Source organism: Diuraphis noxia, unplaced genomic scaffold, assembly GCF_037042655.1.
Source record: "Diuraphis noxia isolate RWA-SAM2 unplaced genomic scaffold, SU_Dnox_SAM2 contig0002, whole genome shotgun sequence".
Classification (NCBI taxonomy): Eukaryota; Metazoa; Arthropoda; class Insecta; order Hemiptera; family Aphididae; genus Diuraphis; species Diuraphis noxia.
The window spans coordinates 37,736,656-37,763,561 of NW_028301712.1; the positions used below are offsets into that span (position 1 = coordinate 37,736,656).

The 26,906-nt window shown below is 29.0% G+C and overlaps 3 protein-coding genes across 3 annotated transcripts in view; 2 read left to right on the top strand and 1 right to left on the bottom strand.

The window, feature by feature from the left end:
* The window catches only part of LOC107162900 (angiotensin-converting enzyme-like), a 38,491-nt gene extending 12,247 nt beyond the window's left edge, over positions 1–26,244 (bottom strand). Inside the window, exons 1-11 of the mRNA XM_015510041.2 lie at positions 25,759–26,244; positions 24,956–25,319; positions 19,618–19,776; positions 19,232–19,328; positions 19,022–19,165; positions 18,732–18,923; positions 18,571–18,668; positions 18,316–18,485; positions 16,899–17,023; positions 16,585–16,828; positions 13,282–13,380 (exon numbers count right to left, since the gene is read on the bottom strand). Of these exons, the coding sequence (XP_015365527.1) occupies positions 13,282–13,380; positions 16,585–16,828; positions 16,899–17,023; positions 18,316–18,485; positions 18,571–18,668; positions 18,732–18,923; positions 19,022–19,165; positions 19,232–19,328; positions 19,618–19,776; positions 24,956–25,319; positions 25,759–25,931 (1,865 nt within the window). The 5' untranslated portion in view covers positions 25,932–26,244. The remainder of the gene's footprint in view (positions 1–13,281; positions 13,381–16,584; positions 16,829–16,898; positions 17,024–18,315; positions 18,486–18,570; positions 18,669–18,731; positions 18,924–19,021; positions 19,166–19,231; positions 19,329–19,617; positions 19,777–24,955; positions 25,320–25,758) is intronic.
* LOC107162901 (uncharacterized) lies at positions 3,123–7,294 on the top strand. The gene is made up of 2 exons (XM_015510042.2): positions 3,123–3,283; positions 5,001–7,294. Exons 1-2 carry the CDS (start codon positions 3,266–3,268, stop codon positions 7,089–7,091), a joined length of 2,109 nt encoding a protein of 702 aa, XP_015365528.1. The 5' UTR covers positions 3,123–3,265; the 3' UTR covers positions 7,092–7,294.
* On the top strand, positions 7,570–12,337 carry LOC107162903 (uncharacterized). Its single transcript, XM_015510044.2, has 2 exons — positions 7,570–7,749; positions 10,495–12,337. Exons 1-2 carry the CDS (start codon positions 7,744–7,746, stop codon positions 12,088–12,090), a joined length of 1,602 nt encoding a protein of 533 aa, XP_015365530.2. The 5' UTR covers positions 7,570–7,743; the 3' UTR covers positions 12,091–12,337.
* Positions 26,245–26,906: the final 662 nt, after the last annotated feature.

Sequence of the window (26,906 nt, forward strand, 5' to 3'; positions counted from 1 at the left end):
AAATAATTCATTATGTGTTTTAACACGTTAATCGTTAATCGTTTCATTACTCTATTGACTATACATTATGTTTAAAAACCATATAATTTCAATCTTCGATGATTGATGTACATATACCTACTAATAATACACAGCTATTATTCAACCTTTCAATTTAATTATTTTTGAACCAATTTAAGTAGATATACACTTAGGTGATTACAATGGATACATTCAAACTCCATCACAGACATTTAGGTCACGTATATAAAATCTTATGTTTATTATACTTATACATTTATATAACTTATATACGACTTTATTAATAATAATATGGTTATATAATATGTTTTGTCACTAATAAATATCTATTTTATTAATATGTATAATTTAAAACATGATTGTATAAGGTTTGAATTAGTCCATGACAAATTTAATATAAAGTAAATATTGATTGCACATGTTCGAGAAAAATTATAGAGTTAATCGATTTCCTTAATTTACTGTTATTTCAGTGTTGTGGTCAGAAAGTTTTTAGTTTTAGCTGAAGCTCCTGCTCCACAGAAATTTTGATAAATTTAAAATAATATTTCTATAATCTATGATAGTTACTTTAAAAGTCACAAATATTGTGTTTTATTAAATTTTTAATAAATTGTTATCCTTATTTTGTTAGTTTATCAGTACTTGTACAAACATTTACTATACATGTGCTAAATTTTAATAAAACAAAACCGCGCATTTGTGTCGAACAAAAAAATTGTGAAAATTTTCCTTTTTCAGTTAGATATTGAAGAATTTTACAAACGTACCATATTTATCCTATGCTCAGATTATTTGCTTTACTCATTAAAAGAACGTTTTATATCTCACAAAGACACTATGCAATCATTACATTATGCATAGTTTTCTGTAGCTGCTGATAATCCATTTTCATGTTTAAAATCTGATTTTAAATTGTATGAAGAAAAAAAAAAATGGAAAAGATTTGAGTCAAAATTCAGACTATTAAATATTGTTGAACATTAATTAAGTATGAACTTACGCTAATTGCGGTTCTATATTATGTGTCAAATTCTACAATAGAAAGGAGTGTTTCTTCTTTAAGAAGACCAAAAACCTACCTTTAAAATAGAATATCAAAATCTAGACGGTTCGGATACGCATTTTCATAAATATACTTATATTAGAAATGATAGCTGAAAGTCTCAAAAGTTGAAATTACTTTCTAAGAAACTAATTTAAAGGCAACTGAATTATAACTTTACTAATCACATGCATTTTTAAAATTTTAATTACCAAACAGTTTCTGCTGCTATCTCAAGCAACCTGACTAAAAGATTTAAAAGACAGTGGTGTCTTGACCTACCTGCAGCCTAACAAAATTCTTTACTATGTCGTAGTACCTCCACCGGGAGGTTTCTGCAGTCTGTCTAATCTGCCTTTTTATTTTATTTATTTTAGCTTTACCGTCAATTATTCCTATTTTTCTTTTTTTTTTGAAACAGATTGAATAAAAAAAACCATTATTTACCAAAAAAATCATTTAAAAGTATAAAGTATTTTATAAAAAATGATGTCACCAGTTTCTCTATTTTTTATATCATTATTTCTTTTAGTTGAGGTCATATTTCTCATACTATCATATACATGCAGACGAGTCTTATGGGTATCAAAGAACAGCAGTTAAAATTTTGATTAATTTACTTTTATACTAAATATTTTTTTTTAAACCATCTACTTAAAATATATAACTAAAATTGAAATTTTTAATTGCTATATTATATTACACATTTTGTATGCTACGATATCATAATAATAAACTAACCTATAACTACACACAATTAATAATTTTAAATGCTAGCCATTATTGTTATGTTGTTTATTCGATTATCAGAATTTGGCAATATACTTGAAACTTCATGATCACGAAGGCGTATGATACCATAAACTATAATCTATGCTATTTATTCGGTACACCTACACAATTCGACCGGTTTTTTATAATAATTTCTTAAACACTTATATTTATTCATAGGTACCATGTCAACGTAGGTCCACAATAGAATAACAAATTATTAAGCTAAATATGTAATGTGAACTTTTCCTTGACCAAATTATTAAAATTTAGACTGTAAATAGTTTAAAGTTTAAAATATATTTATTTTATAAATATCCAATCAAATTACCAAAACAAAAAATCATGAATACACTAATTTATGCAAAATTAAGAAAATATTAAATAAACTAATTTTAATTATGAGAATGTTAAGTATTGATATTAAATTATATTATTATACTACTTATACTATTGAAAAACTAAATGAATACAATAATAAATTATTTTAAATGCAGTTAAGGCTGTTGTAGTTAGATCTAGTTAATCAAAATTTTAGTAACTATAACTATCATATCAGCTTAATTTAAAAATAAATATGAAAATGTATTTTACTATCGTCTACTGAAATATTTTAGTGCTAATTATCACTGATATATTATGTTTGAATAACTAAAAAAATATGTTATTTACATACTAAAACAATATGAAAACTAAGTAATTACGGAATATTATTATACCAAAAATAATACTTTTTTTAAATAATTGAGAATCGTAGCATTATATATTTTAGACCGAAAATGATAACACTCATAGATTATACGTAAACACTTTATTTTGAAAAATGTCAATCGAACAAGTGTGATAATTGAACGCACAAGAAATGTATAACAGGTGACATATTGTCAATTATTCTATATTAATATGTAATTTTCCTTTAGTACGAAAGTACGTAGTGTTCTATAATACTGTTTTAACAACGAGGGACAAAATGCAAAAAGATTAAAAGTGTGGATTAGATGAGAATACGCTGCAAGGTACCCGGTGTGTGAAAGGGGATATTGTTGTAATGTTCGAAGGTCGACGAGGCCACCGATCCTTCAGAGTCCATATGAGCCGTGCACCCTTGACTTAGCATATACAACCGGTTTACTGTACGAGAAGAGTGCAAAAACGCGAAAAAAATAGATTTATATAATATATAAAAAAAAAATCATAATAAAAAAACACTGATAAAATAGCAGTTGAACGAAGATCAACAATTTATCAGTGGGAGGAGCTAACTGCATTAGAGTTCGAAAAAAATTCTCCCATCCCGGATTACTGGTTTTCGATAATAATTTTGCTGGATACAGTCCAAGAAGAAGCACAGATATATATAGTAAAGGCTGGTGTTCAACAATGTATCCAGTCAATCAGTCGCTGGATTGAAGAGAACCAACAACAATCATGGCTCCAAGTGCTTTGGTGAGATTGAACATACTATTATTTCTATAATTCTAAGTACTTACATACGTTTTTATATATACATATATATTTTTTTTTAAAACATAAAATTTGACTATCCATTTTCATATTATTTTTAACTAAATTATTTTTAGTGATTGAAAAAAAAATTAACAAAATATATTTTTAATTCTAAACATCGACATCATCCAAAAGTCTAATTTTAAATTTAAATTATATTACATTTATAAGAAATAGGTTTAATTGCTTGGATATTTATTTAAAAATAAAAATATATATTTATTATTTGTATGCACGCAATCGTTAATAATTGTTTATGATAGGAGCTTATTAGCATGATTTAGATATTGATTTAATAAATAGTTACATTCATTCGCAGAAAGATGCGTCTTAAGATATTTCAGATGTGAATCCGAATTCTATAAATCATTTTTAAAATTCTATAGGACTTTAACATTATTAGATCTAAACAGTGATATAAAATAGTAAATACACACGTTTTTTGATTATGAAAAGAAATGGATTGTGTTTCATCAATATTATATAATCTAAATTATTTATATTGATGTGTTGTTATTCGAAAAAACTAATATGGCAAATACTTTTGTTCTTATTTTATTAAATAAAAATGTATGTATGCATCAAAAAATATACAATATTAGGTAATATTGAACATTTATTTGAAAAAAAATATGTTCTTATTTGTAAATATTATTGATTTATTAATTTTATAAAATACGTTTGCTAATTCCATTTTTATTTTAATTAAGCCGTTTATTTAATTGTGATTGCTTTTGTTATAAAATATATTAAATTTAGGCACCAACTTAAAAATTTATTTAAATTATAAATACTTAGTAAAATTGTCAATCATATTAAAATGTTCTGCATTTTAATTATTAGACTTAAGTTAAATTATCCATACAGTGACCCTAAAACTCAATGAATTTATATTAAGTTACCTAATAAAAAGAAACTAGTTATTTATAAAAATAATACTAAAATGGCACGAAACCTACAGCAGTTAATATAATGAGTTTATTGAGTTATTATTAATTTATTCTTCAACATTTTGATTTTTATCCTACCTATTATACTTATTGATTAATTTAATACAATATCTCTTATCATTCAGTCTTAATATTATTATTTCATACTTAACAATAATAAGGTATTATAATATGGTAAAAATTTAAAAACTGAAGAAAATTATCAAAATATTTCCTTAAAATATTGCAATAATTTCGTTTTGATTTTCATCATAAATTACAATTTTTTATGAAAGTTTTTCAATTAACTAGAGCTAAAAACTCCTTACGAAAAATTTACTTTATATGATATAAAACTTTTCTCATATTTCATACAGTTATAATTTGTTAATTTAATATCAAACAATTATTTAATGTATCAAATTACTATGAAATCATAAAGGAAGAAGCAAAATAAAAAACAACTTTAATTAATTAAAAAATGGCAAACAAATATATCATAAACTATTAGGGATAAAAATAAATACTTTAAGCAACTATCGTAACACTAATTCAGTATAAAATACACTAATATTATAAACCAACTATTGTGAAAATAAACAGATAAGATTTATATTTAAATCGAATGCGTGGAACAGTCTAAACCGTAATCAATTGTCCATTAATATATTCGATTATAGAAATCAATCATATTTTGATTTAAATTATAAAAAAAATTTTTTTTCTAGATTCAAGCAGCTTTCCTAGGACTCCTAGTCGTGTCCACAGCATTTGCTGACAAACTTGACAAACTCACTAGCAATGAGAAAACAGACTCCGTTACCGTGAAAAGCGCATCTGCTTCCGAGCAGGCCAATTTCCCTTTCTCTAACCCATCTATTTTCTCATTCGGAGCCAAGAGCTTTGGCCCATCAACCCCAGCTCCGTTCGCATTCGACAGCTCGTTCTCAACAACCGCTGCACCATTCAAGTCCGTTTCATACAGCTCTACACCAGCTCCGTTCGCATTCGACAGCTCGTTCTCAACAACTGCTGCACCATTCAAGTCCGTTTCATACAGCTCTACACCAGCTCCGTTCGCATTCGGAAACTCTTTTGCGTCGAATGCCTACTCCAACGCCGCCGCAGCTCAAGCCTTTGATTCTGCTTCGTTCATTGGATCGTCCACACCTGCTCCATTCTACGATGGCTCATTCGGTTCATCTACCCAGGCATCTTTTTTTCAACTAATTGGATCATCTACTCCAGCACCTTCCTTGTCTGGCGCAGCTGTCTCTGGTGCCGCACTATCTGACTCGAGCTTTGCGTATTCTTCCACCCCCTCAGTTTTATTGGGCGGATCTTCACCAGTTGTGTCATCCACCCCAGAACCTGTCGTTTTGAACAGATCACCAGCTTTCTCTACTTCATATGGCTCTTACTACTCTGGTGCCTACGCCCCGTCGTACTCTCAAGGCGCTATCATCAAGTCTGACGCAGTTAGCCACGATTCGGTTGAAATTCCAGCTGTAGCTAACGCTCCTGCACCTCATCACGAAGTTACCATCACTAAAGAAGTTCCAGTTCCATACTACGTGCAAGTTGAAAAGAGAGTGCCATACCCCGTGTTGGTCCGTGTGCCACACCCATACCCCGTTACAGTAGAAAAACATGTGCCATACGCCGTTAAAGTCAACGTAGACCGTCCAGTCCATGTTCCTCAACCGTACCCAGTAGAAATCGAAAAGAGAGTACCTTACCCAGTTGAAAAGCCAGTACCTTATGAAGTGAAAGTACCAGTCGACAGGCCATACCCGGTCCATGTTCCGTTCGAAAAACCCGTGCCATACGCAGTTGAGAAGCCCGTGCCATACCCAGTGCGAGTAAATGTTGACAGACCATACCCCGTCGAAAAGCCAGTACCATACCCAGTCCCCGTCGATAAGCCAGTGCCATACCCAGTAGAAAAGGCTGTGCCATACCCAGTAGAAAAATTGGTACCATACGCAGTTGAAAAGAAGGTTCCATACCCAGTCAGGTACGATGTCCCAGTCAAAGTACCAGTTCCAGTGGAGGTCAGAGTTCCAGTGTCTGTGGACAGACCAGTTCCATACCCAGTAGAAAAGAAGGTTCCATACCCAGTCCAAGTCCCAGTTGAAGTTAAGGTCCCAGTCCCAGTTGCAGCCCCAGCTCAACGTTTCGCTACAGTACACTACTACCAACAATCTCCTGTTGGTTTGGGATACGAATCCAGTCAAGCTTTTGCTGGCCAATCTGGTTACAAAGCTTTTGCTGCACAATCCAATGACGGTGTACCAAACTTCTACTACAACACACCCGCAAACGCCGTTATCCTTAACAACCAAAATTTGAAAACATCCGAACAATTGGCTCTGACCGGAACCAAATTATCATACGGTTCATCTGGTTTAGCTCCAGCTTTTAACAGTGCATTCTACAGCTCTACTCCAGCCACCGGAAGTGCGTTCTACAGCTCTACTCCAGCCACCGGAAGTGCGTTCTACAGCTCTACAGCTAGCCCGATTAGCTCATACAGCTCAACTGCCAGCTCAGCTGGACTCTTCGGCTCAAACTTTGCCCAAGACGGTTTCAGTAGCACATCAGCTCCATTCAGCTTCGGTGAACAATCTTTCTTCGGTTCATCTACACCAGCTCCATTCAACTCTTTCTCCGCTGGTTCATCTGATGCTTCATCTCTGTTCAAGTCAACCAACTTTGGATCAGTCGGACAAGAAACAGTTGCCATTGGAGCTGCATCCAACAAGGCTCAAGAAAAAGTTGAGTCAAAAACTGAAGACTCCAATGTTGTAAAGAAATAGATTTTCAATGTTTCAATTATAACTGAAATGTGCACTTTCACATTTTTATAAAGCTACTGATTGATAGAAATATTTTAAAATATATTTATAAAATATATTTTTTAAATACTTTCTATAATTATGAATAATTTTACCACACGTTTTATAAGTTAAGAATACATTCATTTGTAATATTATAAATAAATAAAATGATGAGCATTAAATATACTGTTTTTATGTCGTATTTCACTGACGTCATTATTAACGATAACTACGTGAAATAGAAAACGGATAGAGTGCGTAATAAAGAAATGGTACATAGAGAGAGGAAATAGACTACCGAATACTAACCAATACCACCAAAAAACTATATCATATAAATGTATAGACTAGATATTTACTACCATAATATGGAGGGGAAATTGTAAACAATATTTTTTGATATATTAAGAAAAACAGTATGAAATATAACATAGTCTGAATGTGCATTAAACATAATTAGACGTTCGTGAAAAGTCGATCTCTTTGAGACAGTTTCAGTTCGCGGTAACTGTACATGTTTTCATTATAATGTTTTTTTACAATCCAACTTGAAAAAAAAAACACTGTGATAAAATATTTTATCAGTTACTCTATTATTTATTATACAACAACGGGAATATTTTATCACTCAATGGAAGTAAGTACGAGTACATACTATATTCTGTTTGATAAAAATTATTAAACAAGGAAAATACTTATATTTATTTATAAATTACAAATAATTTCACGAAGAAACATTAGTGTCAAACTATCATATATTATTTTAAAAATAAAAACTGAACTGAAATTAATGGGACTATTTGAATTAATACTCAATAAATTATATTCATTAATTAATTTACAAATTATTTTTAATCCTACTTCAAATATTTATATAAATCAACATTCATATATTAATTAGAAATTTTTAAAGTTTCAAAGTTTTTAATTAGTTAAGTTGTTTCTTTAAAAAATATAATACAACCACAAAAAATGTACTTATATGTTTTAAAAAATACAAACACCATAACTTGATACAACTAATACTGGTTTATTATGATTTTTTTTTTATTAAACGAAATATACCCTCGGCAACATAGGGCATTAGATTTTATTATGATTTATAAATGGAAAATAAAGTTAATGAAATGTATATATACCTACATGTAATTTTAAAAATAATTTTGACTAGATTCTAGAATTAAAATTAATAACTGACATAGAAGTGTAAAATGTATTACACCAATTTTAGCATATTTCAATTAGTTCAATAAAATATTAAATATGTTTTTATGAACATTATTACATATGTAAAATATCAAAATTAATGACTTTTAAGATAAATAGAATATATGATTAAAAACAATTGGTAAACAATATAAAATAAAAAATGTCGAATAGACGAGTTTACCAAACTTTGAAAAAAAAATGTAAAAACTTAGAAAATTTATAACACTTTAATATTAAACATTATTATTATAATTAATAAATTAAAATTTATAAGGGATCCTTTATTAATATTTATGTTTCACTACTTTAAAATTTTAAAATTTTAAATAGTTATTTACCTAGGTAAGGTTAGGTATACATACCAATATGAATTAATAATATTGTATTACATGTTATTGATTTATACAAATGTAACGTAGAACGGTGTGAATACACTAAAAATATTAGAATATATCTATATATATATTTGATTTCATTTGAAATATTTAATGATAACAAACGTATAGAGGTAAAATGATTTATGTACCTACGAATAATATTTATTAAATTATTACAACTAAATAACTTTTAATTTACAATTTTATCAACATTTTAATATGAAATATCTATAAAACAAAGTTGTCCAATTGTAGTTTTTAGAATTTAAGATTACCGTAAGAAATCCTTATTTACTACTTTTTAATATATTTTCAAATCTTAAATATTAAAATTTAGAATCGACTACATACATTTTTCCAACAAAATAATGTGTAAATGCCCGTGGTTTTGTTAAAATTTGTCAAATTAAAAACATCAAAGTTTTAGTAAACTTCACATCAGTGTTAATAAAAAATCATCCATTTAGGTGTTTGAGTTTTTTTATATATATATATCCATGATATTTAAAACTTATAAACATTTCCTTTTGAAGTTTTTTCTTTAAGAACATACATAAACATTTTTTTTTTTTTTTGAACGCTCTATAACTATTACTTAGGTCTAATTTGATACCATAAACTATACTCAAAGCGTAAGATTAAATTTAATAACTCAAAAATTAATCGATTAAATTTGATTTATCTGCAAACAGGTTTTAAAAAAATCATCTATTTAATAATCTACGAGTATCAAGCAGTATCTATACCATTAAAAGTTTGAAAGAAGACAGTACCTATTGCTGTAGGATAGTTTTAAAATTGTAAAAAAAATTGAGAAGGTATTTTAAAAATTACTATAGTACACGAAACATATATTAGTTAGGTATATAGCTGTATATATAAGTTTTTAAAATTATAGTATTTTAGTAAAATCACAAATTCTAAAAAAAATAATTAAATAAGCATTGTTAAAGAATAAAACACCATTCACATTTTAATACACCCTTTAGAAATTATAATTTATGGATATTTTTCAAATAATTATATTTTCACAATTTTTTATGTTTCTCTGCCCCCTGCAGCAGTTCACTATTTTTCCAAATTAATTTCACATTTTTTTCTTTTAAAACAGAATATTTTTATTGAAATAATTATGAACATATAGGTAAATCGAAATCTAATTGATATATTTCTGAATTGATAATCTTAATTCAAGAAGGATAATTGGCTTACATAAAATATGAAATAAAATTGAAGCTCTGTATAGTATTTATAATTATATTCACGAAAATTTTCACAAATCGAAGAATTTTATTAACCAAGTGATTTTCTATCCGATTTAACCTCCATAATTAATTCTTTTCTTTCCGCTATAATAACAGCCAATTAATTATGATTATGATATTTACATTTAATATTATTTCTGTTACTAGGTATATACACTAATATTCCGTTTTGTTTACTCTTATCTGACATCATTATCTTATTTATCATTTATTATATGCTCATTATTATTAATTACCAATTATTACTTATTGTATCACTGTATCTATCAATATTGTAATTGTTGAACTATAATAGTTATACTGAAAGTTCTTAATAAAAAAAAAAAAAAGTGATTGTCAAATCGTACTTAACCGATACTTTTAATTTGAAATTACATTCTTACTGAAGTTTCATAGAATTATTATGTATATTATTTATTAATAATGATTATGATCCGTTTTATACTTTATAGTTTATACATAATTAATATTTAAAAATAATAATATTATGCTAATAAGTATAAAAATAATCAAAACAAATGTCATTTACAGAAACAAAAATGGTTATTCCTAACGTTACTATTAACATATGCGTTAGCCGAGCATGGAAAAAAGTCATCTAATAGTAAACAGATCGATAATGCAGAAGAGTCTACAGAATCAAAACCACCAGAAAAACGTGGTTTAAATAATGTTCTTGGGTATGGCCGAGAAACTAATTCACATTCCTCGCCGGAAAGTTCTGACTATTCGGGGCATCCATTTGGTAATAATAATGGTCGAGATGGAAACGGAGGAGATAATGAGCAGCTATCGGTTAACAATGAAAACCATAATAGTGGTGATAACGGTTTTAGTCACTTCTATTTTGAAAGGGGTGTCCCAGATAATGGAAGAAATGAGCAGGGGTCCAATACAGGATCAAATGATCATCATAGTTCAGTAGGAGGAAGAAATTCCAACAACCATGGTTGGATGGCCAGTTTCTTTAATAACGAAGGGAAACCTGACATTTCCGGTAGAGGGCATTTTTTCACTCCAGGTAATGGCGGCGGTGGTGAACATCCTGGCTTTGGTGGTTCACATCAAGCATTTCAAGGGTACGCAAGTGGTGGAGAAAATATCGATGCACACGAATCAACCAACAACGATGACTATAGGAGCCACATCGGTGGTTTCAGTGGAGGTGGTTTTGGTGGCGGTGGATACGGAGGTGGAGGCGGTCATGGTGGAGGAGGAGGTGGACATGGATTTGGTGGATTTGGAGGAGGCGGTCATGGCTATGGACATGGAGGACATGTCAGGACAGTGTATGTGACAAAAGAGGTACCAGTTCCGTACCCAGTTCACGTGGAGAAAAAAGTTCTCTACCCCGTCCGTATACCGTACGAAAAACCAGTTCCGTATCCGGTCCACAGACCATATCCTGTACACATTGAAAAACAAGTGCCCTACCCGGTCAGAGTGCACGTACCGCAACCATACCCTGTAACGGTGGAGAAACACGTACCGTTTCCAGTAAAAGTACACGTGGAGAAGCCTGTGGCGGTGCACATACCGAAACCTTATCCGGTATACATCGAGAAAAAAGTACCAATAGCTGTAGACCACCCAGTTCCGTATCCCGTTAAAATACCTATAGACCGTCCAGTGCCCATACACATACCAGTAGATAAACCGATACCATATCCAGTGGAAAAGAAAATACCGTATCCAGTAAAAATACCGGTAGACAGGCCGTATCCGGTGCATGTACCCAAACCATATCCCGTGCACGTTGACAGGCCAGTACCGTATCCGGTCAAAGTTCCTGTTAAAGTGCCCGTCAAAGTTCCCGTTCCATACCCAGTGGAAGTCAAAGTACCCGTTCACATACCGGTGCACACGCAATCGCAGCATGGTTACGGCAACGAGCAGACAAAGTACAACCACCATCAACAACAACAACAACAACAACAACAATCACACCACGACTCATTTAGGCAAGGTGGGCTATTACATCAAGAGAGCTCGTCGGATACTACAGGATATGGTACTGCATCCGTAAACAATTATGATAACGGTTTTACTTCGTTTGGCAATGGCCAAGACCAAGGGACGCCAGACGCCTACGGTGGTAATGAAGACTATGGATCTTCACACGGATAATTAGTGCGCAATTTACCAATTTATATACCATAGTAAGTGACATTTGCTGCCATTTTTTCGAGCTCATTGCGCTTAACGCAATCAAGCATATTTTAGACTTGTATAACACTGTAATAATAATAGTAAGTACCTATACCATGCATACCAATAAAAATTATATTTGTACACATTATTGTCATATTTGTTATACATTTTACTATAATAATAGTCTTTAGCGTAATAATAATTGAATAATAATAATATTTTATTCGTGTTTGTAATTATTGTCGCAACACCTATACGTAAGCCCATTTTAATATTTATATTATAATATCGATGCGTTTAATGGTTCATAAAATCACCTCAACCTTGAATTTCCTAAAGGTTAGATCTAGAAATATATTTTATTCGGCGTGTGGAACGACTCGGTGCAGGCGTTTTCAATTCCGTACCGTATGGATACAAATATGGAGAAAAAAAACTTAAATTCAAAAGTCGGTATAGATAGGCGCAACGCGACAAATATGTGGATGTCAGTCGGTCTGTTCTGGCGTGTGAAATGAGCTCAATTATTTATTTAGCAATCCGCACACGCAATCCCGCGTATCCGTGTTTTCTTATTTACAGTACCAACCTAGTGTAATAGTTTATCGCGAAAAATGCAAGACCAATTACTGATTATTTCGGTTGTTATAACATTTTTGAAAACTAAAATGAATTCCGCTTTCGTTTCCCGTCCGGTGTCGCGCGTACACGATTTTAACAATACAACGACAACGATAACGAAGGCGACGACATACCGAATTATAGAAGAAGAAACCGAAACCGTTCCTTGTCCGTATGCGGTTTCCCCCCCCCCCTCCGATCGCCAGAATATATCAAATATAATATAACGACCACCTGTGCATATATATATATATATATAGTATATACGGACAAAATCGTATTAGACGCCTGTTGACAAAACTATACAGTACAGTTCTATTTAATGGGTATTTGATATTCGCAAACACACAATATTTATAATAATATTATTATATTATATTCATTATTATTACAAAATTATTGTATTGTGCGACACGTATTGTTGACGTTAGTGAAACTACTCCGCGAAAACACGAAATACCGTAACCAAGTTATAATAAAATGCAGATCCCTAGTCATGTAAGTGTAACTATACCATTTGAAATTATTATACACATGGGTACTTACCCAATATAGGGAATGTTGGCGGGCACGTGATATTTTGAACCTGGATCGAAATCTGTTTCGGACCGAAGTACTGGAGGCTTGACACCGCCAAGTCGTTCGCTAAAATTAAAAAAAAAACACGCTGTTAATTTATGATGTAAGTGAGATATAAATGCGATAATGAATATGAAATTATAATAAGATTGTTAATAAAATAATCTCCTATTGGTAAACTATAGAGAAACATATTATAATTTAATAATATTGTTGTTTTTTTTTTTATTATTATTGAATTATAATATAATAATAACAATAATTACTAAATTACTATAATTATTATTTTTAACAATAATATTTAGTTCTAAGCTGATCGATATTAATCAATAATCAAGCATGTATTACATTTAAAATACATTTAAAAAATATGATTATTCATTTATAGACTTTCAAAAAAAATATATTTCAATATATATTGAATATAGCCTCATATTTTTTTTATATTATACTCACTAATTTTAAATAATTCCTAATAGGTAGTCCTATACCAGATAACTTACCAACATATATGATGAGCCATTTATTTATCTATAGCGAAGAAAATACATATATATTGTTCAAGACCATAAGAATTCATATCCTACTAAAATGTGTAGTTTACACACAACATTATTTTATATTCCTGATAGATATGTAAATGATATCAGTGTAAGTAAGTACATAATAAAAGCCAATATCTGGTATCTACCACATCAATATAAAACATTATAAAGAATAAAAATAAATATAAAATTGAATGTGTCAACAATTATATTATTATTGGTAATTTTTAATTTAAATACTGGTAGAATATTTTAAACTTTTAAAGTATCTACCTGACTACAAGCATTTAATACATTTTTTGTATAATATAGTTAAACAGATTATAAAATATACTATATATAATATTTTTATATTATAATTTATTTTATAGAAGTAATAATTAATAAACATAAAATGTGTCCTTTATATTATTATTATGATATGATATAGTCAATAGTCAATACTATATTACCATAACATACTATATCATATTTTATATATATCTGCAAAAACTATAGTCATTGTTCATAACAAACATTTTAATAATTTCTAATTTGTAACATATTGTAATTAATATCATTTTAAAATAAATGTTTTAGATTAAAATTTTAACTGGATAATAATATTATTTAATATAGTTAGATTTACAAACGAATAAATCATCAACTATCTTTATTTTAATTTATAACCTTGACATTTATACTAACTCATTAAAATATTTCGTGTGAATTATGAATTTTAAATTCTATTTAATGAACATATTATTATAAAAAGTATTTTTATACAATAAATTAAATAAAGTATATGGTATACGTATATTTCATTACACAAAGCCATATTATTTACTAATATACTAAATATATAATAAAGAAATATTTTCAGAAATAAGAATGGTTATACTATTACCTATATACCTACATTATTGTTATTATTTTGAAATTTAGCCATTTATAAATTTTTAATATCAGAAACTTATATTTTTGTAAGTATAAAGCTATAGAATATAGTTTTATCCATAATATTTTTTATAGTAGGTACCTATAAAAACTAAATTTTCTGCTCAAGTCAAAATCATAATAATATATTGTTTATTTAATAATTTATTTATTTTAATTATTCAAATATTTTTAAGCCAAATATTAAAACTAACTATTGTATAGTATATTTTACATATATTTTAAATTTTACATTATTATCAATTTAAGCCGAAGAAAGTATAAACTATAAAAGGTTCCAAGGTCATGAATATTAATTTTGATTATATTAATAAAAAATAATAATAATAGATATAATTATAGTATGAGAATGGACTATTTTTATGTCTAGTTATATAAAAATAATATTGATACATTTGATACATTATAATTTGTTCTAACGAAAGTGGTTCAATTATAAATATGTGCCATCAAGGACAGTTTAATGCACTAACACGGTAATATTGTATTAATTATATTAGCCTTTAAATACATAAACTGTAGCTAGCAAGTATGTCCACATTAAGAATGGCTACGGTGCAAGTTTCCAGAAATAAATTTCAATGTGCAAAAATATTCTGACACAAAATGAAAAAAATGATTGAATGACGATTTAGGTTATCTACCTACTTTTTGAATAACTACTAGTATTCATTAAAATGAATAAAAATCATTTGTAATTTTGAAAATGTAGTAATTTATTAATTTATACGTTAGATAGAAATTCATATTCATGCATAGAAGGTACATTATACGAATTTCGTGATTTTGTTTCATCAAAATACATTTATATAAATACAATTATAAGTGCAATATTTTCGTTAATATAATTCAGATGATATTATCACATTGTTTATAACTTATAAGACACTTACGAGTAGATCAAATATCTAAGATAATAGTTTAGATAGAAAGAAATACGATCTGGAAAACCAGCACTTGGGAGTTGGGAAACGCAAAACGTTGTGTCTTATTACTCCATAAAGTTAGATTAAGTACACTGTCGTATTTTCAAGTAGTATTTTAAATATTGAAACCAACTATGGCTGAAGTTATATTGTCGAATAAAAATAAATTATGGCTTGATGATTATTTGTCTCACATGATTCAACATATTTTTAAATGTTAAGTTCGCTAACGATGTACAAAATGTGTTTGATTTAATTATAAGGTATTTTTAAAAATTAATTAAAAAGTATACTAGAGATATTAAGTATTGTAAATAAGTTATTTGGATAAAATATTTTTAATAAAAAATATAGATATTTCTGATATTTCCATTCAAATGTTTAATGTAAGTGTTCAGATTTACAGAACATCAATAAGTGTTTTCGTTATGATAAATAACATACATTTTTTCACATAGTTTATCAAAATATAACATTGTTAATTTAATTTTTTGACATCACAACGCCGTTATTACGGAAAAAATAACAATGAATGCTAAAATGTAAGAAATTTGCATATAGGTACACAACGCCTGGTTATGAAAAGAAATTCAACACTGAACAACTATTATAATTCACTTATTTATTTAATGAGTGTTGGGGATTCTCAAAAACAAATATCAACAGTCTAAGAAGAACTTATCTATATCAATGGAATCGTATGACAAATTAAATGATCCAATTATTGTATACAGCGTAATATCTAATAGCTAATATTCACTGACTGGTCACTACATCAAGAAAAATATAATAATTGAATCAGGTGCAACGTGCATACTAACAACTAATTTATATTAAATATTATCGTAAAAAATATCGTTTACCGTAAGTCCCACCAATGACAGTTGTATCTTTCTTTATGCGTAGTCCCTTTGAATATATCCCACCGCCATAAGTCGAGTGCCAAGCTGAAAGGCAAAAATGTAAGCTTGTCCATCGCCAATCCAAACAAATAGTTTATGTTATGGGGAATGTCATCAACAGAGTTCAATATCAATCCCAACGTTTGTAAATGCTTTGGCGTTGACACAGAGAGCGATATTGCCTCGCTTAGAGCTTCGTGGAATCCTTTAAACACCAAAAATAATTTAGTATGAATTTTTTATATATATAATCTAAATACATTTAATGAATATACCTGGATTAGCACCATCGCGATACACCTTAGGTTGTTTTTTGTAATTCAAAAAATATTGTACATGAGCCATTTCATGATGAACAGTGATAAAATCTTTCATATTAACTTGGGTGCACATTTTAATTCTAAAAAATACATCAACTTTATATTATATAGTATAATAATAAAATTAAAAGATCAAATATCGCAAAATTTAATATTGACTTAATTATTTATGAAGGCCTCGTAAATCAATATATTTTAATATGTACGCTGAATTTGTAGCATTTGACATTCATAATTAATTAGTAATTAATGTAAGTATCAAAACACCATTGTCTATAGTAACATTATTCCAAAATAAAATTCCTTACTTTGAATTTGACATTAAATTAGAGTATTAACTAATAAGATGTGATGAACTAATAATTATCTATATGTAATACTTAATAATAAAATGTTTACAATTGTAGTTTTTTAAGCCTGAAATTTAATTTTAAGCAACAGTGGAAAATGTTTGTATAAACTTCTTTTAACAAATCTAAAATTCTAAAGTCTCAACATTTTTGATTATATAGGCAATAGATATGCTATTAGATATCTAGTTCTTAAATGATTATTCTTTTTTTAATTTGTCCCTATCTATATTTAAAAATAAATAATTTTGAAGTTCTCAGAAATATATTTATGTACATATTTCAGCATATTGTTTTACAATGTGTTTTGTATCTAATATTTAAGCTGTTTTGAAAATATAATCTCTTGAAATTGAATATGTTTTAGAATTTAGGATACATATTTAAACAAAATGTAATGACTGATATGTAAAATATAAACAGCTTGTAGTTTAAATTATCTTAAATATTATTTATTATTAAACGATTATGTTTAGCAAACTTGAAAGATAAAACAAAATTATAAGCTAAAATTTTTTGGAAAAAATATATTAATTATTAATATATTTTTAATTAGATATAATATATTTTTAAGGGTTGGATTTGATGTAATAGGTACGCTACTGTAAAATACAAATATAAGAATTTTTTTAAATAATTAGTTTTCCACGGAAAATAAAAATTTGTCTATATAATATGTAATTTTATGTACCTACTTAAATTACCATCATACATAAAAATTTTAATATTCTAATATAAATTTATATATTTAAAAAATTAAAGGTTGTAAGCCGTTGTAAATAAACTGTGTGTCTGCGTGTATTTATAAAATTATATTGTTTTTTCAATTATTTACTTCGATACATGTTTATAATTTCCAAAAAAAATGTTTATTGATTAGATTTAAATGCCAACTTCTATCTCATAGTTTATATAATTATATTTATTAAATATCCTAACTGTTTCTAGACATATCAATTTGGTTATTCATTAAAAAAAATGCATGAAAGACTAACATTATATTCTGAAATATTTATATTAACCTATAATCTTGTCTGTTGCAAAAATCCCAAGCAGAAGGTTGACAAATTATAGGCTGTCCTGGAAGTTCCTCTACGACTGAATTGGCCCAGAAAGATTGAGGCATTGAACTCATGTTTAACGATATGAAAAATTCTTCCGCCACTCTAAACATTGCAGCTGGTGTGTATCCCTGTGAATAAATATTAATATATTTATTATTTTGAAACTTTTCTTTTAATACAATGAATATAACTCGATAAAAAATTAGTATGCACCTGTTTGATCATTTGTGGTGTGACATCCAAATAATTTTTTCCCGGATATGGTATGGTCAAGTCTAAAATATTTTCCCAAGACTGGCCCCACATGTTTCCTAAACCCCGTAACAAATAAAATATAAAACAGATCACATTAAAAATTATATTATAATTACAACCTAAGACATGAGCGGGCAACGGCGCTTCTCGACTTATTCTCTCGGGCCCATATAAATCGCGTAACTTCTTTCTGACGTAGGCATGGAGTTGTTCGTATAGAGGTTTTATTTGTTCCCAAGCGTCTTCCAATTCGAACCTCATCGAAGGTGATTCGTAGGGAAATTTCCACATTTCAGACGCATCTGATACATCTAGCCAAATAGACAATACATAAGTAGTGAAACATAATTAAATCCAGTATTCAAGTAATAATAATTAGCCGAAAACATGTTCAAAATCAGAAACGTACTGTTTAAAAGAGCTGCTTGATTGCTAACATCTACTAGCTGTTCAAACATATCTCTGACTTTTTGTCCTGTTCTTCTTCTCCATTCTATCCAAGTGTGTTGTAGTTCATTCCAATCTCGACTTCGAGACATTATCATATTCAAATCTAGAGTACAAAAATGTAACAGTTTTCATAATCATATTCAAGATATCATTCATTATAAACACATACCTGGGTCTAGTCTGAGACCACATTTCAACGGTTCGTCAAAAGCGCAAATAGAAGCGCTATTATAAACAGCTAACATGTCATTTATAAGACGGTTGTACTGAAAAAATAAACAAGATATTTATCATTATTATACGCAATTTGCATAATTTTACGTTTAAAATAAAGAACCCGCTAAAAAAGAAATGTATGTAAATCAACAGTGTATGTAATGAGATTTGAACAATTATCATATCTTTTTTAAAAAAAACAAGTAAATGAAAAAATGAAATTGTAAGTATTTTAGAATACTGTTTCACATTAACAGTTTAACAGAAGTTCATTAAACTTAATAACTACAACAATACAACAGAACAATATAACATTATATATTTTTAAAATATTCTTACCCGACTCAGTTGTTCTTGTGGTAGAGCAGCAGGTCCTGGCATTGACAAAAACTTAAGTTGCCTTCTTAGGTTGGGATCGATGACATTGTCTAGGTTCAATCTTGTCATTATAGAAAACACTTTTCGTTGGAATTCTGAATACAACAGCTGTTGCTCCAACTGTAACATTTTTCAGTTTAGGTATATTTTTTTCACGGGTTAATAAAATGTATATTCATAAAAAATTTCAAATATTTTTGTAATTTGAGTTAATTATATATAAATATAATTATTTATAATATGTATTTTTTTAATCAAATTCTCTTTGTATACATACGATTTGCAAAATGTGTAAACAATATTATTATAAAATATAATATAATTTAATTGAACTTAACAATACATTTTTTGTTATGAATTAATTGATAATATTGTTTCAAGTAATCCATTTAAGAATGTTAATTTAGTTTCTCGTTATCTCTAGACCATTATAGCGGATAAAACAATAAAATGCTAAAACACAATTAAATTGCATACACACAACGCCTGATATAGGGAAAGAAATTCAACGCGAACCTATTATTAAGAGGATGTCAGTGCTCTATTTGTTTTCTCTCGCTGGCTCACGCTCAACATAACCAAAACGCATTTACGCAAAATCATTTTTTTTTAATGTTTTAAGTAGTCTTAAAGTAAAACAACCCATTACAAAAAAGATAGATAATAATATTTTTGAGGGAATGATATTTTGATAACATTGATTAACTTGAACATCTATTAAATATAAAGTATGTGTATAAAATAATATTTTATTTTATTTCATTAAATAATAGGTGCTTTATATAAATGTACTCATTGATTATTGAATAATTTATCCGGACAATAAGATACAAAAAAATATGTAACAAAAGATGTCTATAAAAATTATCAATAAAACGTAACCATCAATAATACTGTTTAAATGTTTGTACACGCCGATTATACAAGTTTCCTTTATAATAATAATCAACGGTTTTACATCCTCTTTTATTACCTTCTAAGTTACCTCTATAGTAAGAATATATTATATTCTTCTTTAAGTTTTGAGGAAATTTATTCAAATAGATTTTGTTAATGGCTCTCCTCCCACGGATTCGCAAAATCAAGTCAATTTTTAAGATAATTTAAGATACTGATCGGAAACATTATCTATGTAATTACATGTTATTGTACGACTTGTAGATTATAACACTCAGAACTTTGTAGAAATATAATCGCTGATCATGATATACTGAATACGTAACATATAATATTATGTATGCTGTATAAACATGTTATACAACGAAACACTTTGGGATAATGTCTCTCATATAAACGAACGAAGACAATATTTATTATTATTATTATTATTATATACCTTTACAATATTATACGTTATATATACACACTCACACCTAGTGTGATGTAGTAAATGATACGCAACTATTCGGACCATGCGAGAACGGCTATTATACCATCTAACTATATACCAGGTATGATATGATAATATTATATGCGCGTCATTCGTAAGTCCAAACACAGATTTCATACCGCCAAGGCTGACTACGGGGTTCCCGTGCAACTTTGGTCAAGATTCACATACCTCTGGTCTCACGCTTATGGGACGAACAATGCGCCGCCGTAGCAGATAAAACGGAATAACAATATTTTCTAATCGTTACGCCACGCCGCCGCAGCAGACTATGAGAGCTAATTGGATTTTGTAATTTCACGTAGGTAGGTAGGTATCAGGCGTACCTACTATGCACCTATAGTATTATGCGTTGGAAGGGACGAGTGAAATATTATAATTATATCACGTCGGACAAATACAATGAAATCGTAATCCTTATTTCACGATCACCTTAAAGACACAGGACGTCGCCAATAGGACTATAGTTATGTGTAATAATATAAGAAACGAAATACAATATGCGCACGCGTGTTCATATAATTAATTAGTTATTGACTTATTGTCTATATAAAATATGAAACGAGGATTATTACATAATGGCCAGATATTTGCGTAAAACAACGTATCGAACTATATATTGTATAGGTACCTCCACACACGAAACCCCGCGAAATCATTCTAACTTATATTCCTTATCATGGAATTATTATATATAAAAAATATCAATACATTTATTGTATTTATATTCAAGACGGCCATTAGTCAGATGCTCGGTGTGTTTTGTCACAACCAACCTCCGAAGTAAAGTAAAAAAATCGTTGTAACGATACTGCATTTAATAATATTATCGTAATAAACTTTGGATTTTTCTATAGCGTTTGATATACATAGAATTCATCGAAGGACTCGGAGCCCAATTAGAAGCAATGCCACCCTTATTATTGTTACAATATATGAAACCATGAAAAAAATTTGCGATACTTAAAAAAAAAAAATAGTATGTACACCTAACATGTGTAATAAACTCTGTCATACGTCATATAAAATATTTGTATGTGTTTAAAACACAATTTGAATATGTTTAAAAAAAATATGAAAAAAAAACGTTATAAATAATATTATTTGTCGTTTCTTTTATGTTATTATATTTTAATATAATATACATATATATATATATTTATAGGGTACTCACACACAACAATGTCAAGGTTGTGCATATACGTTAGTCATGCATATCCGTCCATCTGAATAATTGTTGGTCAATTGTGTAGTAAACAATTTTGAATTACCACGCCAAAAGCGTCGTGGAAAAACAAAAATAACCACAAATCGTATAGTTTTGCCTAAGAAATTACTGGACGTGAGTAGGTTTTTCAAACGCGATGCGGCGGTGACCTTCTTATTCGGCGGTAGCTCGAGCGCGATATTTCGCATCTGGTCACCACCACAAAGTTTTATTGTTAATTTCGTAATTGTAAGTATATTTTAGATAACCTTATTAATAAAAAATAAACCACCGTAGCCGTAGTTCCGAATTTCGATTATCACACAAGTGTGATCGAATCACTGGTCAGTATAATATACCTAAACCTAATAAACGAGCGACCTCCAATCATCTATAAATCCCAATTAGCGTATTCGTACGATTGGATTTCATAAAATATTTCTAACTAAAAAATATACCTATAACTTACACGATCTGAAAATACGAGTTTAAGCGTGTTGTAAAGTTACAGTTTGACTGCATATTATATGATTATAATTTATATTATCAATAGTAGTATACTAGTATTATATGAAGGAAACATTATCATACGTTTGTCATAAATATTTCAATAAAATAATATGCAGGTATAATGTAATAAATGTAAAGTAAATGTTGTGTTTTTGAGCATTTAAAATTTTGCAGGATATTGAAAATTAAATTAAAACGCAATTTTTTTATTCATTGCACTATTTTGATGGTTCGATGATTCGATGTATCGATTATTTGAAAATATTATTCATCTTGTTTTTATATCGAACATGCTATTCTTTATTATATCTTACGATCATTATTTTGATACTTAAATACTCAACAGCTTATATTGTACCTATAATAAATATGTAGTAACTTATAAAGTAGATAGTAAATGTGGACAAAATATTATGATGATTTAAAATTCAATTGTTTAAAAGTATTGACAAAGAACAACAAATTGTTTTTTGATTTACATATTATAATAAAATCTATAATAAAATTCAAAATTTAGTAAGATAAAGGTATAGTGTTTTATTGATGTAACGAATTCATATTAGTATAACAATTATTATTTATATGAAGTGTTTTATTGAATTTTGTATACTTCATTTTTAGTTAAATATTTTATAAACTGCCTAATAAGTAATTTTTAATACAGAGAAATCATTTTTGAGTTTATCAAATGCGTTTTCCCGAACACATATAAAATACCTTTAGTATATGAATATAAAAAATGCAAATAATCATAAAGTTTTATTTTTCATGATTAAAGTAGGTAAAATAGAGAAATTGTTGGCCCCCTTCACCTCTATAACTCAATCTGATTTCCTGTCTTCATAGGCAAATGTATTTTTGAACAGTTACTGTAAAAATAAAGAAGAATAAAGGTCCAAACAAAAAAAAGTTAGCTGATATAATATCTTTTACTATAACTAGCAACTACGCATTTGTAATAATTTAAGCAGTTAAAATACATTAGATTAGCACCGATGTCATAAATAATTTTCTAGTATAAAAATGTGCACAGCTCTGTACCAAATATGAATTTATGACTAATGAAATATGCCTATGTTGAATGTATATTTCGCATAATATACAAACCTATTATATGTACCTATAATTATATAAATGTGGGTAGATATTAATATCACTATTAATTAAATTGGAAACTTTAAATTTTGTCACATAAATATTTGTAAACTAATCCAATAATATTTATCTATATACTAAATTAATCAATGACTTTAAGATACTATGGAAATACGATTTTTTTTTTTATTTAATGTAATTTAGTAGGTACCTACCCACATCATATTTTAAGGTAGTCTATTCAAGAGTAATAGTTATTAAATTTTTAATTATTAATATATTTTATAACTGATCGTTACTACTTACTTGCAAATGCCAAATACCAAACTATTTTAATTAGAAATAAAAAGTTTAAAAAAATCATTTAATTATAACATTATGTTGTAACCAAATAATAATGTCTGTAGGTACCTAATATTATTTATTCAGACGAATTCACAACTGACGTCTTTACTAAACCTTTTCCGCACATAAACGTTTGTTTTTAAATTGTCAACAAAAAGTTTTATAATTTATGATAATTACCTACTCACGGTGTAATGAGGTATATTGAATTATTATACAGTAGGTAATTGTAATAATCGTGCCGTAAATAAAAATCACAGAGATTGTATGATAGTATACAAATTTTCATCTATTATTAAAAACACTTTTGAAATTTCAGAAGGTGAAATTGGTAATACATTTGTTGTATGTGCATAAAAATACAAAATAAAAGCCAAATTAATTATCAAATTATGTTTAGATCCGATAAAATAGTATAATAACATGTGTTATTAATTTACTGCTGTACTATAATAGTATCGGTATAGATATCAGTGCCCAGTGGTGTAATATTAAAAGTTATAATTTACTAGCATCTGTAACAAACCGCATATTGTTCGATTATTCGTCAAAAATGTATCGTCACCACCGCGTAGGACTATCCTAAAGTTTAAAAATTATATATGTACCTCATAGTGCTGGTAAGTGGTACGTAATTATTATAAAATATTCTTATGCTATAAATTACATAATATTATTATGTAAATATCCCAAATACCGTGTCATACGCATAATCGGAATGATAAAAACTAAGTAATTGCAACAGAACTTACCGCTCTTATTTGCGTTCCTTCGTTGACGTTAGTCTCGAAATCCCATTGCGCCTGCACGTTAAGGTTGCACTGTTGCGATCCGGCCACGTCGAGCTGTTGCAGTAATTGCCGGATATTGCTGTTGGACAACGTCAACGGTCCCTGTTGAATCGGGGGTGTTGGTATAGGTGACACCCGTGGATCGGTCCGGGACGTGAACCTACCGGAAGTCTCGAAATTCTGTTCTGGTTCGTCGGTAGTGAACTTCCGGCCACCCCTCTGGAACCCTGGCTGCTGTTGTGGCTGCTGCTGTCGCTGTTGGAATATCCCATCGAAACCAGTCCGCGATTGCTGATTCTCCTGTTGTTGTTGTTGCACCGAGTACCTGCACCAAAAATCAAACTTAAGTAATTGAAATCAATATACAGTACAAAAATGTAGTATAAATAAATAAAAAGGAGAAATGAAGGGGTAAGCAAGATCTGATTTTTGACAATTGACTACCTACTTTAAAATTTAAATGCAAAATTTGGTTTTTGTCTACATACGAGGGTACGATGGAAATACGTATTTAATTTGCATAATAAATTACACATTTCTTTAAATCAATAAAATAAATTTATAAATGTACAAAATATGAAATAGAAGTTATTGTACAGTGTAACTTCTCTCTTGTAAAGATCGATGTTATATGACATGTTTTTTAAAATATTGAAACACTATTATACAGTATATATAATACATTACTAATAACTATAGTATTTTAATGTATTTATTGTCAACACAATTTATAAAACCATAGGATAAAACTGTATGGTACGGACCTGTTGAATGCGTCCTGCAGGATACGACGGCGGTCTTGTAGATCTCCGCCGGCCAGAAAATAATCATTGGGATCCAAGTACTTGTTGTCCACCTGATCTACTTGGCATCGGGCCAGTCTCACGGCTGAAAGGATTGTTGCCGAAACGACAAAGATCGTCGCCAAGGCGTTCATATTGTATCGCCGGTAGAAAACCCGACGAAAATCGACTGTTGCGATTATACGGTACAATTTTTTTTTTTTACTAAACTGAGTTCCCAAGTATACAATCGTGTGAGGTTCTCGTGTAATGTTATTTGTTATATTATTTGATTGTCGATGAAAAGAAACGCTTTCAGAAAAAAAGTTGAGACGTTCGGAACGATACAAACTCCATCACACAAAACCAAAACTACGCGAACACGGCGATGTTCGAACTGGTGTCAGACAAATCGTGCGCGTTGCATATATGAAGCGGCCTAATGAGTCGTACGAAGGTACTGATAACGTCGGCGACGACGATGAGGAGACTTGAACGCCGCCGCCGCCGGGCTTCCTAATAATAATAATAATAGTAATAGTAATAAAACAACGGTCTGGCGTAGGTGGGGAAACGATTTGTGTATACACAAAACGATTCTCCGCAGGACGGCGGCGCGTGTCGAAAGTTCGCCTTGAACCGCATAATAACATATAACATAATAGTCAACGAGATCTGCCGACGAGAAGTGGCTCTTTTTTTTATTACTTGCTTGTCTTTCAAAATATAACACGAGAAGACATAATATTGTAATAAAAAATAGAAACGTCAAAAATTTATTTACAGAATTGACATTACAATGACGTATATTGTACGTGTTTTTTTAACGCGATATTATCGATCAATTAGACTGTCTATCATTATACTATCATACACATACAGGTGCTCTGGTTTCTCATTTCCTGATCTGTATAATATCTATGCGTTAACCCGGTTTATCACATTTTGAGTGATCATCGAATACATTTGACTACCGAAAATAATATAATATTTAGGTGCCTATTATAGTAATAAAATAAATGTCTGAAAGTCTGTCATAGGCCGCAGTATCACACGTTTGCCATATTTTTTTTATTTATATTTATTATAAGTAAATGTACAATATAATTGTATAATAATGGCCAGAACAT